Source organism: Anabrus simplex, chromosome 1, assembly GCF_040414725.1.
Source record: "Anabrus simplex isolate iqAnaSimp1 chromosome 1, ASM4041472v1, whole genome shotgun sequence".
NCBI classification, from domain to species: Eukaryota; Metazoa; Arthropoda; class Insecta; order Orthoptera; family Tettigoniidae; genus Anabrus; species Anabrus simplex.
This window is the reverse complement of record NC_090265.1, coordinates 185,388,205-185,403,199: the sequence shown is the minus strand read 5'-3', so window position 1 is coordinate 185,403,199 and position 14,995 is coordinate 185,388,205. Positions and strand designations below refer to the sequence as shown.

The 14,995-nt window shown below is 41.5% G+C and overlaps 1 protein-coding gene across 1 annotated transcript in view; it reads right to left on the bottom strand.

The window, feature by feature from the left end:
- Positions 1-13,798, bottom strand: part of LOC136885440 (meteorin-like protein) — a 142,470-nt gene extending 128,672 nt beyond the window's left edge. The window contains exon 1 of the mRNA XM_067157998.2: positions 13,460-13,798. Coding sequence (XP_067014099.2) covers positions 13,460-13,617 — 158 coding nt within the window. The 5' untranslated portion in view covers positions 13,618-13,798. The remainder of the gene's footprint in view (positions 1-13,459) is intronic.
- Positions 13,799-14,995: the final 1,197 nt, after the last annotated feature.

Below are 14,995 nucleotides of genomic sequence, written 5' to 3'. Positions count from 1 at the left end.
GTATTACATGGGCGTGAAATCCGTACAAATGGTAAGAAACAGAGCCACAGTTCCAACGTATTGTACTTGCTGACGGACATTGTATTCTGCATTCCTAACATGCCGTCGGAATGTTGGCACAGCGGATGATGGAGGACTCAATCAGCTAGAAAGCAAAGCTAAGCCGGGTTATGTAGAGTACAAGAGATGTGGGAGGAGCTGGACCAAGAGACGCGGTCTGAAGGGCGTGCCGGACAACGCCTCTCGCGCCCTTAACATTGAATATTTCGGGATGACAACCATACACGATGTGGTGCCGTATGGTCGTGTGAAGCAGGATCTATGTCCAACCGGTTCTCATAATGTATTTATTACTGCCAACATACACACTTTATATCAGCGGTTATTTTTATTGCTCTAAGCTGACAAAAGTTTGATCTTATTGTGCTCTGGAGTTGAACAGGCGTGCCAATGAGCCTGAAGGTCGTCCTGCAACAACAACACTTAGTCACAAACCGCGGACAAAGAGCATGACTGGCTGGGGAGGGCAATGCTAAACTCAAGAAAAAAACATAAGGTCTTTCTTCGGACATTTATAATCAATAATGTTAGGATATTCTTAGGTAAATAACCATATTCTTTCCGCTAACATTTGTTACGAGGTCCTTAAATGTTGTATACTGTCACCTGAGCACGATTTAAAATTTCAAATAAATTATTTTATGAAAACATTACACAAATGCAATAAAAGCATACGTTGAGAGATAAATCTTGGACCGTTTTCAGTCGGGAATAAACTCAACATGATTCAATGTCAAGTACGGAACAGGTGGATAATATCAATTACTTGGGATGTGTATTCACTCCGGATACAGTAATGGTGAAATCGAATCAAGACGTACCACGCTAATGCAGTAAGCTTGTAAGAAATTCCCTTTAAATCAACTTCCCTGCACGGGAGTGGACGCTCGGTGGGTTCAGGATATCTTTAATAAATTGGAAGTAACAAACATTAAAACAGCGAGAATGACTGCCGGTGCAAACAAGTCACAACAATGGCAAGAGGATACTCGAAATAGAGATAAAGCCTAACTTAGGAATGAAGCAATGGATGAAGTGGTGCGTATAAACCGGTTTCGGTGATGGGACAATATGAAGCGAATGGACTACGCCATGGAGGGTAAAAAACGATGATTAGTTTTAGGTTCTAATGATCTCATGGAATAATGAGTAGAACTAGTTGCAAATAGAGGATTGTGGAGGTACCCAGTGAGTTCACACAGGCTTGAAGACTGGAAGGTATGTATGGCAGTCTGTAAGGAAGATGTACATATGTATTTTCCGTCCCTTGCTTCTCCAATTAAGTTCCATATTAATGCAGGAGGGAATAAGTCGAATTATTAGCAATGAATGGATTTCACTAGTCAGCATATAAGTGATAACTCACAGACATGCAGCTTTTGATGGCATATGTCCATGCATCCTCCTTCTGAGATTTAGATGCACAATGCTACAGTAATTCCAATATGTCATCAGACTGACTACTAAATTAGTCAAAGATAAATGACAATGTCACTGCACTTTCACTTTTGTGCTGAATGTATTAACAAATATTTTTCTAATTTTCTACCAGAAAAAAAAACGAGCTGCAATTATCGTCATCTTCATAATCCTTATTGTTGACCTCCTACGAAAATCTCCCTAGAAATCTCTGATGTAAAATCGCCGCTCCAAGCCATGAAGCAAGATTCCATGAACTGCAATGTTGCGTGCAGACACGGCAGCTCAAAAAGATGCGGGTGTAGGGTCACTGTTCGCTAACTCTCAGTGGCCTGCGGCCATCTCTCACATCAAGGACAGTTTGCAACAGCACGTACGGTTAAATCTCGAACGGCACCATTTATCCGCTTAAATTCATTTTTTTTTTTTTACACTGAGACAGATGGTATTTAGTAAATCATTAGAAATGTTGCTAACTTCCGAAATAATAATATTAATAATTGCTGGCTTGATGCAGCATTCCGTGCTAGTCTGTCTTGCGCTAACATTTTCATTTCTATGTACCTATCTACTACATGCTACATCTACTGTACTGTCATATTCATGCCTGGGTCTACCACTATTGTTCTTATTGTCTACACTTCCCTTGAAAACTAACCGAACAAGTCCAGTGTGTCTCAAAATGTGTCCTATCAATCTACGTCTTTCTCCGAAAAAATTTTGCCAAATCATTCTCCTCTTACTAACTTGATTCAGTATATCTCTATATCTGACCCTATCTACCCATCTCACCTTCAGCATCGTCTGTAACACTACATTTCAAAAACTCCTTTTCTGTACTAATTCTTATCCATGTTTCACTTCCGTACAATACATATTGCTTACTTTAAGGAAGGCCTTCCTTGCTTTCACTAGTCTACATGTTACGTCGTCCTTGCTTCTGCTACACAAGTACATATATAGGAAGGGGAAGGCAAGTTAATAATAAAAATAATATGTAACACATATTCAAATGCTGTGGTTTCTAAGAGATGTAGGTTAACAGGTTATTTAATGAGCCAGTAACGCTAAAGCCATAGGATTTTCATATATGAGCAGCAATAAATGCCAAACATCCACACTGGGATTCGACCTAGCAGAACCTAATAAAATGCACGACGCAGGCAACCTGTGAAGTAATACGACTTTTATCCCTTCTCTGCTGAGAATATTTTTCGATGGTTAATTTTCTGAAAATGAGTGAAGATTACCGAACAAATATAACGCCGGGGTGCGTGGTTAAGATTACACAGCGCTGGTCTACTGAGCCGAAGTTTCCAGGTTCGATTCCAGCTCAATCCGGTAATGTTGTCACTGGCTCGCCAGACCTTGTAGGTTTTGTCCTTCCTCAGAAGTTTCTGTCAGTCTTTCCTGTTCAGTGCCATACTCCTCTAGTTCTTATTCCCACTATTCTGATGTCCTGATGTCCACACATTCCTCCCACACAATGTTAAAGCATTCATAATGTAATTCTCAAGTCCAGTAAACGTTTGCTAGTCGTCGTAAAAGAAAAACTCCGGCCGGCTAATTCTTCTTTGGATTTCGAAACGAGTTTGTTTAAAAGGTTGGGTTGTCAGCCCTACGCCAACCTCCAGCAATCCTGGGGAACAAATGTTTTCTGTTAGGGTTGTCTTCTTTAGCTGATGGATCCCCATTTTAAGGCGTCGGGAACCCGCTTTTCCGTCCTTTCATGATTTAGCCGCATCAACGTTGCCCAGGGGCCATGGCGCTGACATGCATGCATTGGACTTGGTAGGACTGAATGCCACATCCTGTGTTTTATTAGTACACCTCTATCAGCAAGAACACCCAAAGGACCATACTACCCATTTGACCCCACCGTTAATGTTATAAAGATGATCAAATATGCCATCATTGGGCCTGTAGATTTATTGGTATGTAAAAGAACTCTTGGTGTCTCCAGTAACCGTATCTAGTTAGTGGGACGTAAAAATCAAGAACATTATTATATTAACAAACGTAAACTTTATTCGATTGCCGCTTAAGATGTTTAAAAATATGAACGTAAAAATGTGACAAATATAAAGCTCCTAAAACATTTGATACGAATTGTAAACACAAGGACTCCCACAGTGGTGAACCAATATCTGCTCTGGGTATACTCAGCGGAGGGGAAAATGAGGAAAGAAAAATTACAGCGCGTGACGACTGTTTACGGTCTTCACGTATGAGACGTTCACCCTCAAATAAAATGAAGGTAAATGCGCATCATTTCCCACCCAAACCTAACCATGTGTGCAAAGCTCGCCGTCACACCTGTGATGGATGGCATATGAGGAGCCAGGCGGGCACAATTTGGGTTACGGTTAGGCGAGCGAAAAGGGGAAGTGGTCCGTGGGAACTGAATACAGACTGCGTCCACCTTCAGTGACGCTACCCGCAACTTACTAACCTGATGCGTTCTGTCTGAACGCACATGTAAATGTTATCAGGATATTATTTAGCGCCAGTACAGATGGTTAACGTTAAAATATGGGTTACATGTTGTTACTTATACCCACGAATAGCGGGGAAACAAAAGAAAAGTTATTTCTGAAAGATTTCTTGCATTTTTATTCTGCCGTTTTTGTCATCAATTACTCAAATTGTGAAGGGCATCAGTCCGAGGTTAGATATCATTATTGTAGTGAATATCATCTGGCGGGGGAAAGGTGGGGGGAGGAAGTGATTATCTGAGTGGTTTAGCTGATGACTTCCCACCCGGAAGGCTGAGGATCGAATCTCGGCTGAAACCAAAAAAAGATCCTGGCTTGTTCCAGCAAACCCAGGCAATTGGGTAAAGGCCAGGAAGAAGATGTTGAAAATCATTTCTTTGCAAGCTAAATATTAATTCAGCCATTAAAAATCATGTTTTAAATAATATGTGTATTCTGAACAGTGTTGACGCCATTCCGTTAGCATTGTAAATAGTTTTAGGTAATAATTGAACGAGTTATTTTATAACAATGACCAGCCCCGTGATGGAAGGGTAACGTACCTGCGATTCCTTGCTCGTCCAAGGATTATAACCAAGCGAGCTGTCTGATGTAAGAGACAGGGAATAAAGATCATCAAAGTCACCCTACGCAGCTAAGGATGTTGTCACGCTGACCATGAGACACTCCAATACCTGCTGCAAGCAGTCCAAAACCTTTAACAGTCTACGTGCCATCAACAAACAACAGCATAAATACAATTTAGTACGAAGACAATTCAAACATGTAATCCTCATTTTCCTTTACATATTATCGCAGGGTATAATATGACTTTTCTTTTCAGATCACGTTTCTGTGTTATCAATATTTTGACATAATAGAGCTGGGGGTCATCCCGAAAATGTGTGTAACGTAATAGTGTGATGTAACAAAATATGTGGCGGATGTGTAACCTAGCAGCCGTGCAGGCTGTGATGTGAAGTATGGATGGATGGCCGGACAATGTTACCTAGACTATGTCTTATTTCTGGCGGTCATCTGAAAATTAGCAACCGTTGATGGCTGGTCATGACCGAGACAAATAAAGACATTCATGATCATTTGATTTTCCCATAGAGAAATTTAAGACCATCTCCACTTTTAAATTTATGCTGTTTAATTTGATCACCCTAAGACAATTAGGATTTTATCACGAATGACCGACTTTAAAGCCTATGTGATTATTTTAACTTTGAAATAACCAACGATGCCAAATATGGTTACAAAGTAAACCGACTTGCATTTGTCTTCCCGAAGACCTCAGATTCGGGCCTGATTTCCTAAACAAAAATTGGTATTTACCCACTTATGCGAATCAGAAATGCAAAGCACACGCATTTTCAATATCTTTAGTACAATATGGAAACTTCATTGATTCCGCACTCTTTCAGTTTTTTTTTTTAAATGCTAGTTGCTTTACGTCGCACCGACACAGATAGGTCTTATGGCGACCATGGGATAGGAAAATTCTAAGACTGGGAAGGAAGCGGTCGTGGCCTTAATTAAGGTACAGCCCCAGCATTTGTCTGGTGTGAAAATGGGGAACCACGGAAAACCATCTTCAGGGCTGCCGACAGTGGGGTTCGAACCCACCATCTCCCGGATGCAAGCTCACAGCTGCGCGCTCCTAACCACACGGCCAACTCGCCCGGTCTTTCCGTTTTCAGCACGGCAATAAATCATAGGCCTACATGTCAAAAACCGTCAATGGTCCAAGTATGCTGACACAGTGATGTACCGACATGGAAAACAACGGCGTATCAAAGTGGCAGAACTAGTTTTAAATTAAGTACGAAATAGAAACTGTCTTAAAGCAAATAAGGTTGCCTCAATTTAACATTTCTGGGAATGAGAAATTAAGTTTGATATAATTGAACTATGCACATCTTCAAATGAATCGTAATCTATAGAACTAGGCATAATCTGTTTCCAGCAGAGATAATACGAAGAGTGAGTGAGGTGATATCGCGCGCGTTTTATTTCTCAGATGAAGGGCGTGCACAACTTGCAACAGCAACTGCAGCCGATTACGTAATATGCAAGTTATAATATTCAAGTTTTACTGCGGTTTCCTGGTATCAGAGGAAGATATGGAAGTTACCGTGTTGAAGTAAGCGTCAAGTGGATTAGTTTAGACGCCACAGAATAAACACCAAAGATAAGCAGAGAGACACCCACCTGCAAGGTAAAGAAGGCCAACCTCCATACGAATATGAGCACATTAACCGAGAGATGCAGAACAAAGCTTGGTGTATTAGGCTATGTGGTTATTAATCTCAAACCACAAGCTAACCAAAATCACCGAGACGTAACATTTAATTGTGAAGATCTCAGTTGTATTGACCAGGATCAGGAACACACCCGCCTTGGTGAGAGACTAGTTTCGAAGTCACTAATAAACATTTAGAATACTGTACAAAAAGTACATTTTTGAGAAAGCATCTAGATAAAAACAAGGTCTCTTAAAAACAAAATATCCATGTCAAGCCTCCTATAAAGTCTACCACTATCTGCCGGTGGCCGGGCCGACTCAAACAGTAGATGTTGGCGGGTTCGATTCCGGTTCAGTCCAGTAGCATTCTAGCACCTAAACATCTTCGAAAACAGTAAACGTAAAGGAATATAATTATTATCTTCGGGTAGAATAAAGCAAAGTAATCTCCGGATAGACCATGAAGACCCTGGAGGAATGGAAGGTAACTCCGGCCCTAAGTAGGATAGAGCGGTTACCTCTATGCCTGGCCGCCTTTACCCTCAGGAAGTAACCTGGTACTCACTTTTTTGTGTACACTGAGAGAATTTGAGTACGACGGTAGTGATATTACCAGCAGGAGAGACATGTAAAAATGACAAATACTGCTGCATACGACCGATGGAATCCAATTGATCCCTGCAGTAGCTTTTACTGAACGGTCAAGACTAGAAGCCGAAAGGGAAAATCCTGGGATACAGAAGTACTCGTAGGTACAGGACATAGAATCCTCTCTAGAAATGCAGGCACCATTGAACCCTGGGGAATAATCGAACTCACCTGTCGTTCGTTTTGTGTATGGCTGGGTAAATACATAGAGGCTGTAGCGGGAAAAGAGAGAGATGCAGTCTAACCTCGCACCCACCTGCAGCCACTCGACCGAACAACTGCAATCAATCAAGGGAGCAAACAAAATTTCTTCATGAGGAAAAAAAGAAATGCCATAGTTGACACTCCCGGGAAATGAACAGCTTGGTAAATCAATGTCAACATGAGACTCCGACTCGAAATATTCTAAGTTATTTTGAATAAAGACCAATGAGAATACGAACTGTGTCGTGCGGCTGCCTTGTCCAATCATGGAGAAGGAAGAATCGTTTGTCTACAAGTGGATGGATGAAATACGTCAATAGGCATGCAATCATAATTTCTATGTTTGTAGGTGATTTAGAAGGAATTGGTTAATTCCAATGGCTCGGAGGCTGGGTGTGTATGCCGTCTTCAACATTAGAATTTATTATAGGTAGCGCCATCTTCACAGGTCGCATCTAGGCGTCAACTCGAAAGACCAGTAACAGACCTCTCCGGACGCTATACACTATTATATAATATTAGATTTCTTATAACACATTTACCTGAAGTCGACCCTGATGTGATAGAAAAAATAAAATTAATGTAGTTGGTCGTTTTGCATTGGAAGGTATCCAAGTAGCTAGGAAACACACAAGAGAGAGTAGGAGCAGGGAAGGCAAGCTCCGCAAGATCTGACCCAATACGGAATATCACGAGGAGTATCATGGAAATATGGTATTTTGGAAAACAATCTACTCCCATTAACTTGTTACCGTGAATATGTTTAGGGCTTAGTAATATAGTTCATTTTCACCGTCTACACTGTCACCGTCCTGGGCAGAGAGACGGTGTTCCCCTTTAGGTGGTCCGCTCCAACCCCTCAGGATGGAGAATGAAAGCATTACAGATAAATAAATAGGAAAGAGAATAACTGCTGTGCTTTAGAAACACGCTGTAATATTCAGGATTCCCCAAATTTCGATTCTACTACCCACCATTCTGAAAATAATTCATCACCATCTCTAGAACATTAGAAAATATCATACACCAAAAGAAAATCCTGACACATGCTGTCAATGGACAAATTATTTGCCATTTTGCACAACTTAACAGCGATTCATCAGTGCCGGTAGCCCTATATAATGTTGGCTGACCTCTATGGAAGTTTTGTTGAAATCTGAAAATGTTCAAGTTACACTTAACAGGGTTTCCTAAGAAAAAGTTTGTCGATACCCTGGAAAGAGAACTAAATTCAGGTTCTCACGGACCGGAAATACAGCTCAAGAGCAATAGGACCTTGGGAAAGCAGTCAGTTCAAACTATCTGACCATCTCTACATGCGGTGCCCATTACCAGTCTCCTCACGAGACCTCCCGCAAGGGTACAGAATGTCTTTATGTGGCTTAATAACGAGCGGCTTGTTTACTGGATCTCTCACAAGGTAGTGTGAAGCGGCTTTGATCTCCGCAGCAGAAGTGTGAACATTTCGCATCTGTGAGTGTTTATTTGTGATCAAGATCAAGCTCAGTAACACCGCTGAACTCAGCTGCACTGAGTCCGTGTGATAAAAACTGTCGCATCTCGAACATGTGCACCCTCGTGTACTTATTACAAGTACTTCACAGAATTTGGCCAAAGGGTCGAGAAATGGATAATACATAAAACCTATTGCAATAGCAATAATAATAATAATAATAATAATAATAATAATAATAATAATAATAATAATAATAATAAAAGTAATAATAATAATAATTTTACGATTAATTACGAATGAGGATTTTCGGAGACGCTGAGTTGCCGAAAGTGTGTCCCGCAGGTTCCGGTAGAACTACCGACACGAGGGAGCTACCAATCGTAATATTAAACGTGCAGAAACACCTGAGCTCTCGAAAAATTAAAGCGAAAGCGTTAGATAAAGAAAGGGCTATGAAAGGCACAAAGATGCCCTAGGTTGCGCAAGCTGAATACCGTTGCGGTCACGAGTTCACCAAGTGAGGTTGGATACGAAAGGTATACACATATACGTAGAAACAAGATCATATAGTTTGATAATGCCATGGTCGCCACACTGTCTCAAGTTGTGTGCTTCTGGGAACATTTCACCACAGAATCTATACCATAACGCTACAGCGATCTTCCTGATCTGTTGTCTATATCACGGATAAAAGAATGGTAACTTAGAATATTATAGTTTCTGAATCCCAGACTATTTCGACTGATCTCAAAAGCACAAAAATACAGCCTATATACAAAACAAAGAGATTTCTACATGTGCTTAAGGGGAAAGTCCAGACGCTGTCGTTCAAACCCGAGCGTCATGGATTCGAATCCTGACGATCTGAGGGAGACATCGGGTAGTACCGGTAGCGGACAGCCAACTTGCTCGATAGACCATAATTAATAATTGGCACAAGCTGTTTTGATCACTCCCACAAATAATAGCGACGATCGCTTACATCGTCTTTTCATCAAGGAAATTACTGTGACAGTACAGTAGTTTCAGGTGCGTTTGACGGGCTGAGTGGCTCAGAGGCTCAGAGAGTAGAGTGCTAAGGTGGTGGGTTCGATCGCGGCATCTCCCATTGTATTCGAAGGGGCTCAAGTACGCCAGCTTAGTGTCAGTACATTAACAGGCCATTAAAGTAATTAATGGGACATTTAATCTAAGCCTACAACATCATGTGCTTTTCAAATCTATCACTATTTACTGTGTTTCTGGCAGATGCTAATCCAATAATTAGAAACACATGTGTATCATGTATACAACTTAATTAGAATACTAGACAGACTTAAACTACAGAATTACGTTTATTATACTTACAACTAAATAATAGTCTACAATAATCTACATAATCTAACATGCCATTGTTGGATAATACAGTACATAACAGACACTCCTCCATATAGGGCTGGCGTCAGGAAGAGCATCCGGCCGTAAAACACGGCCCAATCCACATGTGCGACGCAGTTCGCACCTGCGACCCAACAGGTATGAGAAAAAGCGGTAACAAAAGAAGAACGTACATAACAGGCACTCCCATGCTATTTGATTCTTCGTAAGTCAACATATGCAATTCAAAATGCCATTTTTTTTAAAAAAAACAACACGAACATTACGAACTTATGCAGTGAATAATGCAAGGAAGTTAATGAGATGCAATTTGCTAGTGCAGAGGCCTGTGCAGGGCTGGTGCCGACCACTGGCGCCTTTACTGGAAAAGCGGACAACCTTGGTACTACGAGGCCAAGAGTTGCCCGCTCTCTCGCCCGTCAGTGTTGACAGAACTTCAGGGGGCTACGGACCACCACCGGACGACCACCAGCACCCACCATGGTCCGATCTCCCCGCTCATCACATCTAACGTATTATTTATTCCTCTATACGTCCTTGAGTGAACTTTTAATTCGAATACACTAGCTGACAGAAATTATATGAATGTAAAAATACAATCAACATCAAGAGTGCCGTTTACGCGTGTTAACAGACAGAGAACTTTTTGAAAGTTCCATATTAGGCCTAAAGTAAACTGAATGGATATCTATAAATAAAAGGGAACATAAATTGATTCCCTCCATAGGTTTCTTACGGCATAACCCGTTACACTTGAAAACATGTTCAATTTTTCGCAGATTCTTATCGCTCTTCCAAAAAGGTTTTCAAATGTTGAAAAGTGCATAGCAAAAGATATTGCTTCAACTTTTCGGTGAAAATGGAATAGAGTAACAACAATAATAATAATAAATTCGTGACTTTGACTTTTTTGCTATTTGCTTTACGTCGCACCGACACACACACTCTTAAGTTCAATCAATCAGTCACTACTGATCTGCATTTAGGGCAGTCGCCCAGGTGGCAGATTCCCTATCTGTTGTTTTCCTAGCCTTTTCTTAAATGATCGCAAAGAAATGGAAAATTATTGAACATTTCCCTTGGTAAGTTATTCCAATCCCTAAATCCCCTTCCTATAATGGAATATTTGCCCCAATTTGTCCTCTTGAATTCCAATTTTATCTTCATATTGTGATTTTTCCTACTTTTAAAGACACCACTCAAACTTATTCGTCTACTGATGTCCTCCCACGCCATCTCTCCACTGACAGCTCGGAGCACACCACTTAATCGAGCAGCTCGTCTCCTTTCTCCCAAACCTTCCCAGCCCAAACTTTGCAGCATGTTTGTAACGCTACTCTTTTGTTATATTTCTTATATTAACACCTAGGTACTTACAACCCAAAAGGAACTTTCACCCCATCAACACAGTAATTAAAACTCAGAGGACTTTTCCTATTTTAATTAGGTCTTTTGGCAATGATGGGAGTGAAAAGTCCTAGGAATTGGAAGGAAGCGGCGTGGCCTTAACTAAGGTACAGCCCCGGCATTTGCCTGGTGTGAAAATGGGAAACCACGGAAAACCATTTTCAGGGCTGCCGACAGTGGGGTTCGAACCTACTATCTCCCGATTACTGGATACTGGCCGCAGCTCGATAGCTGCAGTCGCGTAAGTGCGGCCAGTATCCAGTATTCGGGAGATAGTAGGTTCGAACCCCACTGTCGGCAGCCCTGAAAATGGTTTTCCGTGGTTTCCCATTTTCACACCAGGCAAATGCTGGGGCTGTACCTTAATTAAGGCCACGGCCGCTTTCTTCCCACTCCTAGCCATTTCCTGTCCCATCGTCGCCGTAAGACCTATCTGTGTCGGTGCGACGTAAAACAACTAGCAAAAAAAAAGAAAAGAAACAGCAATCTAACATAATCAAATAAGTTAGCTACGTGTTACACACGGTTGCATTTGGGAGTTGCTGAGTTCGAATTTCAACGTCAGCAGTCTGAACGGTTTTCTGTGGTATCTATTTACACACCAAACGATAGGCAAGTTGTAATTTAACCAAAGTCGGCGACCAACTTCCCAGCACCAGGCTTTCCTCAGCGTCGCCAAAACCCCTTAATGCAATGTTAAAAACTGGAAGAAAGGTTAACGGCTAGGAAAAGGGAAAGAAACTAACGTAAGATGTTTATCTGTAGGCTGAAATAAGCTGGTTCGAAGCTCTATTTTGTCATCCGAAAGCGGCGGAAAGAAGCGACACTATATTAAAATAAACAATTATCCGATTCATAATTGCGTAATTATTCAGCGATAAGGGACATTAATTCATGTCAAATTAAAAATACTTAAAATAATAAACCTATAAACCTCAAGTTGTAAATAACATATTCATCACAATCAGCGAGTCGAAAATTTAAAACTGATTTTTCTATGCTCCACTGAGTTAATAAAAGTAGTAAGTAGTTACTAATCCTGTTATATTTTTTTTTAATCAACAATCGTCCAGGCTTCATTAAAAAAAATAACAATCCATCAAAACAATGACGGAAAAGTACAATAGGCTTGATCGAATGTCATTGTCTGCTTATCCTTGGGATCCATGTGGAATTTGTTTTGGTGACCGAAGTGTTATTATAATAGTATAATTAATTTTTAATAACAGCACATTCTTTAGCACTTAGGAATTTCATATAATATTCCAGATCAAAACCTACTTAATGTTTTATCAACATCACCCACTGTATATCAGTGCTATGATTAACTCGTTCATTTTCGTACACGATTTATCTTATATGAGATTACCGCCAGCATGTTCACATGCTCAACCCGTTAAAAATACAGCACTATACGGAAGTTGAGCGGCCCACCCGAGAACCATCTGTTACCAGCATCTCATCTCGAGCGCGGCGCGGGGAGCCCCAGCACTTCCTAGAGCAAGTTCTCAAGTTACCCTGCGATGGAACTTGAGATCAACAGGTACCAACAAAATAACGTGCTCAAAGATAAAACAATGACTAACGAGGCTATAAATCTTCAGTCACAGAAGTTTACCACGATGAAAATAAAGACTGCAAAGACACTTACAAATTAACGTATAAATCACTTCGCGCGCTACAGATAACAGAACATTTATTTAAAAGTTATTCGATAAGAACCGGACAGAAGAGACATACAACGATTTTGTTTTCCCAATATCTGCAGCCATCTCTTTCCAGTTTCGACTCGGTCATAAAATAAAACGAATTACTTCAAAGAAAGTATAGAAGAGTGAGAGGGGTTTATAAAACTAGCTTCGGGTTTGAAAGAATTATCCTCGGTGAAGCGAAGCTGGTTTGACACGGTGCTCAAGAGTATTGGATCGAATCTCAGCAGTGCAAGTGCAACTGAACAGTATCACTAAGAACTGACAGGAACATTAAGATACCTCTATCAAGACAAAATTCAGGCAGGCAGTCTGTCCACAAAACAGTACTATTTACATAACTCAAGAAGGTCACAGACAGGTGCCTAAACTGGACATCTCTTAACACACCAGCAGATATCATAATTAAAAATTATGACCAAACCTAAGCTGAATTTGAACAATTGCTGCTTACCTTCCAGTCCAGTTACAGTCATCTCCCATAATATTTGCAACCACCATCGTGCACCGAGAGGCGAGCACCACGAATAAAACTAGACAACAGTACAGTCTTGCTACAACACCAGCACTACCAGGCCTGGACACCACACGCATACTCAACATCGCTGGCATATCCACCAGTACACATGTCACTTGTGTGAACCAGCCCAGTCCTAAGTTCCATCCGAGGGCGCGGCATCACACAACACAGTTTCTCATCTGAAAACACTATCGCAAATACTAGTCCGATAGCCCCCAGGAAGTACCTGACCTTTCACAATCGACACAGAATCCACCTACAACTAAACACCACGAGCCGTAGACTCCGACTGAGGAGGGACGGACCAGCGCTCTCCGCGGTGCTCTCCGTGTGCGATTGTGCTGCACTCTGGCGGACAGAACAGCAACTACTCAACGCCCCACTCCTCTCCATCGGACAACGTTCGAGCCGCTATGGATAATGAGAGCAAGAGCAGTCGGCCATGACAAGAAAAATATTCAAAAAGCACTCATCTGGCTGTCCGCTCGCTCACTTTCATAGCTAATATCTTGATTATCTATCTCAATGATTCACACTGCGAAGTACATTTTATGAACTACATGCATCCTCACTTTAACGCGTTCTACAGCTGCAAATCAGAAACCTCTCTCTTTTATTGTTGCATTTCACCTTCATTCATAACCGCTGTAGGCTATTAATGCATACACTTACTGTAATATTCTGAAGCTTGTGTCGAAATGTAATTTTAGCCAGATTAATAAATTAAATATCCTTCCGTATACCAGATAATCCACCTTTGCTGGCGGGACCTAGTATTTACAGTGCACTATGTCTTCTGGTTTAGGCTAGAGCAATTTTGTTACTTTCATACTGTCTCTGTCTTATCCTTGGCTTTGACAATATGAAAGTGACTGAGGTATGAGCGATGCTAGTAATGCCAATCCATATGCAGCCAGTCCCTGTTATGAATGGTGTGAAAATGTTGCTCATAGGGTCGGTTGGTGTATGCATTTCAGTGGGCTTGGCGTCTGACTCGTTGGCTGAATGGTCAGCGTACTGGCCTTCGGTTCAGAGGGTCCCGGGTTCGATTCCCGGCCGGGTCAGGGATTTTAACCTTCATTGGTTAATTCCAATGGCCCGGGGACTGGGTGTTTGTGATGTCCCCAACATCCCTGCAACTCACACACCACACATAACACTATCTTCCACCACAATAACACGCAGTTACCTACACATAGCAGATGCCGCCCACCCTCATCGGAGGGTCTGCCTTACAAGGGCTGCACTCGGCTAGAAATAGCCACACGAAATTATTATTATTAGTGGACTTGGCAGACTGATATGTAATAGCAACTCTGGCTCGGTGAGAAAAGCAACGGGAAACTACCTCACTCCTCATTTCCCTAGAACGCCTCTTCAGTGATGCCTAGGCCATCTATGACAACTGATGGCAGAGCTGTTGAGGATCCCACCAGCGGCATCGCTGACGGACTGAACATACATACATAC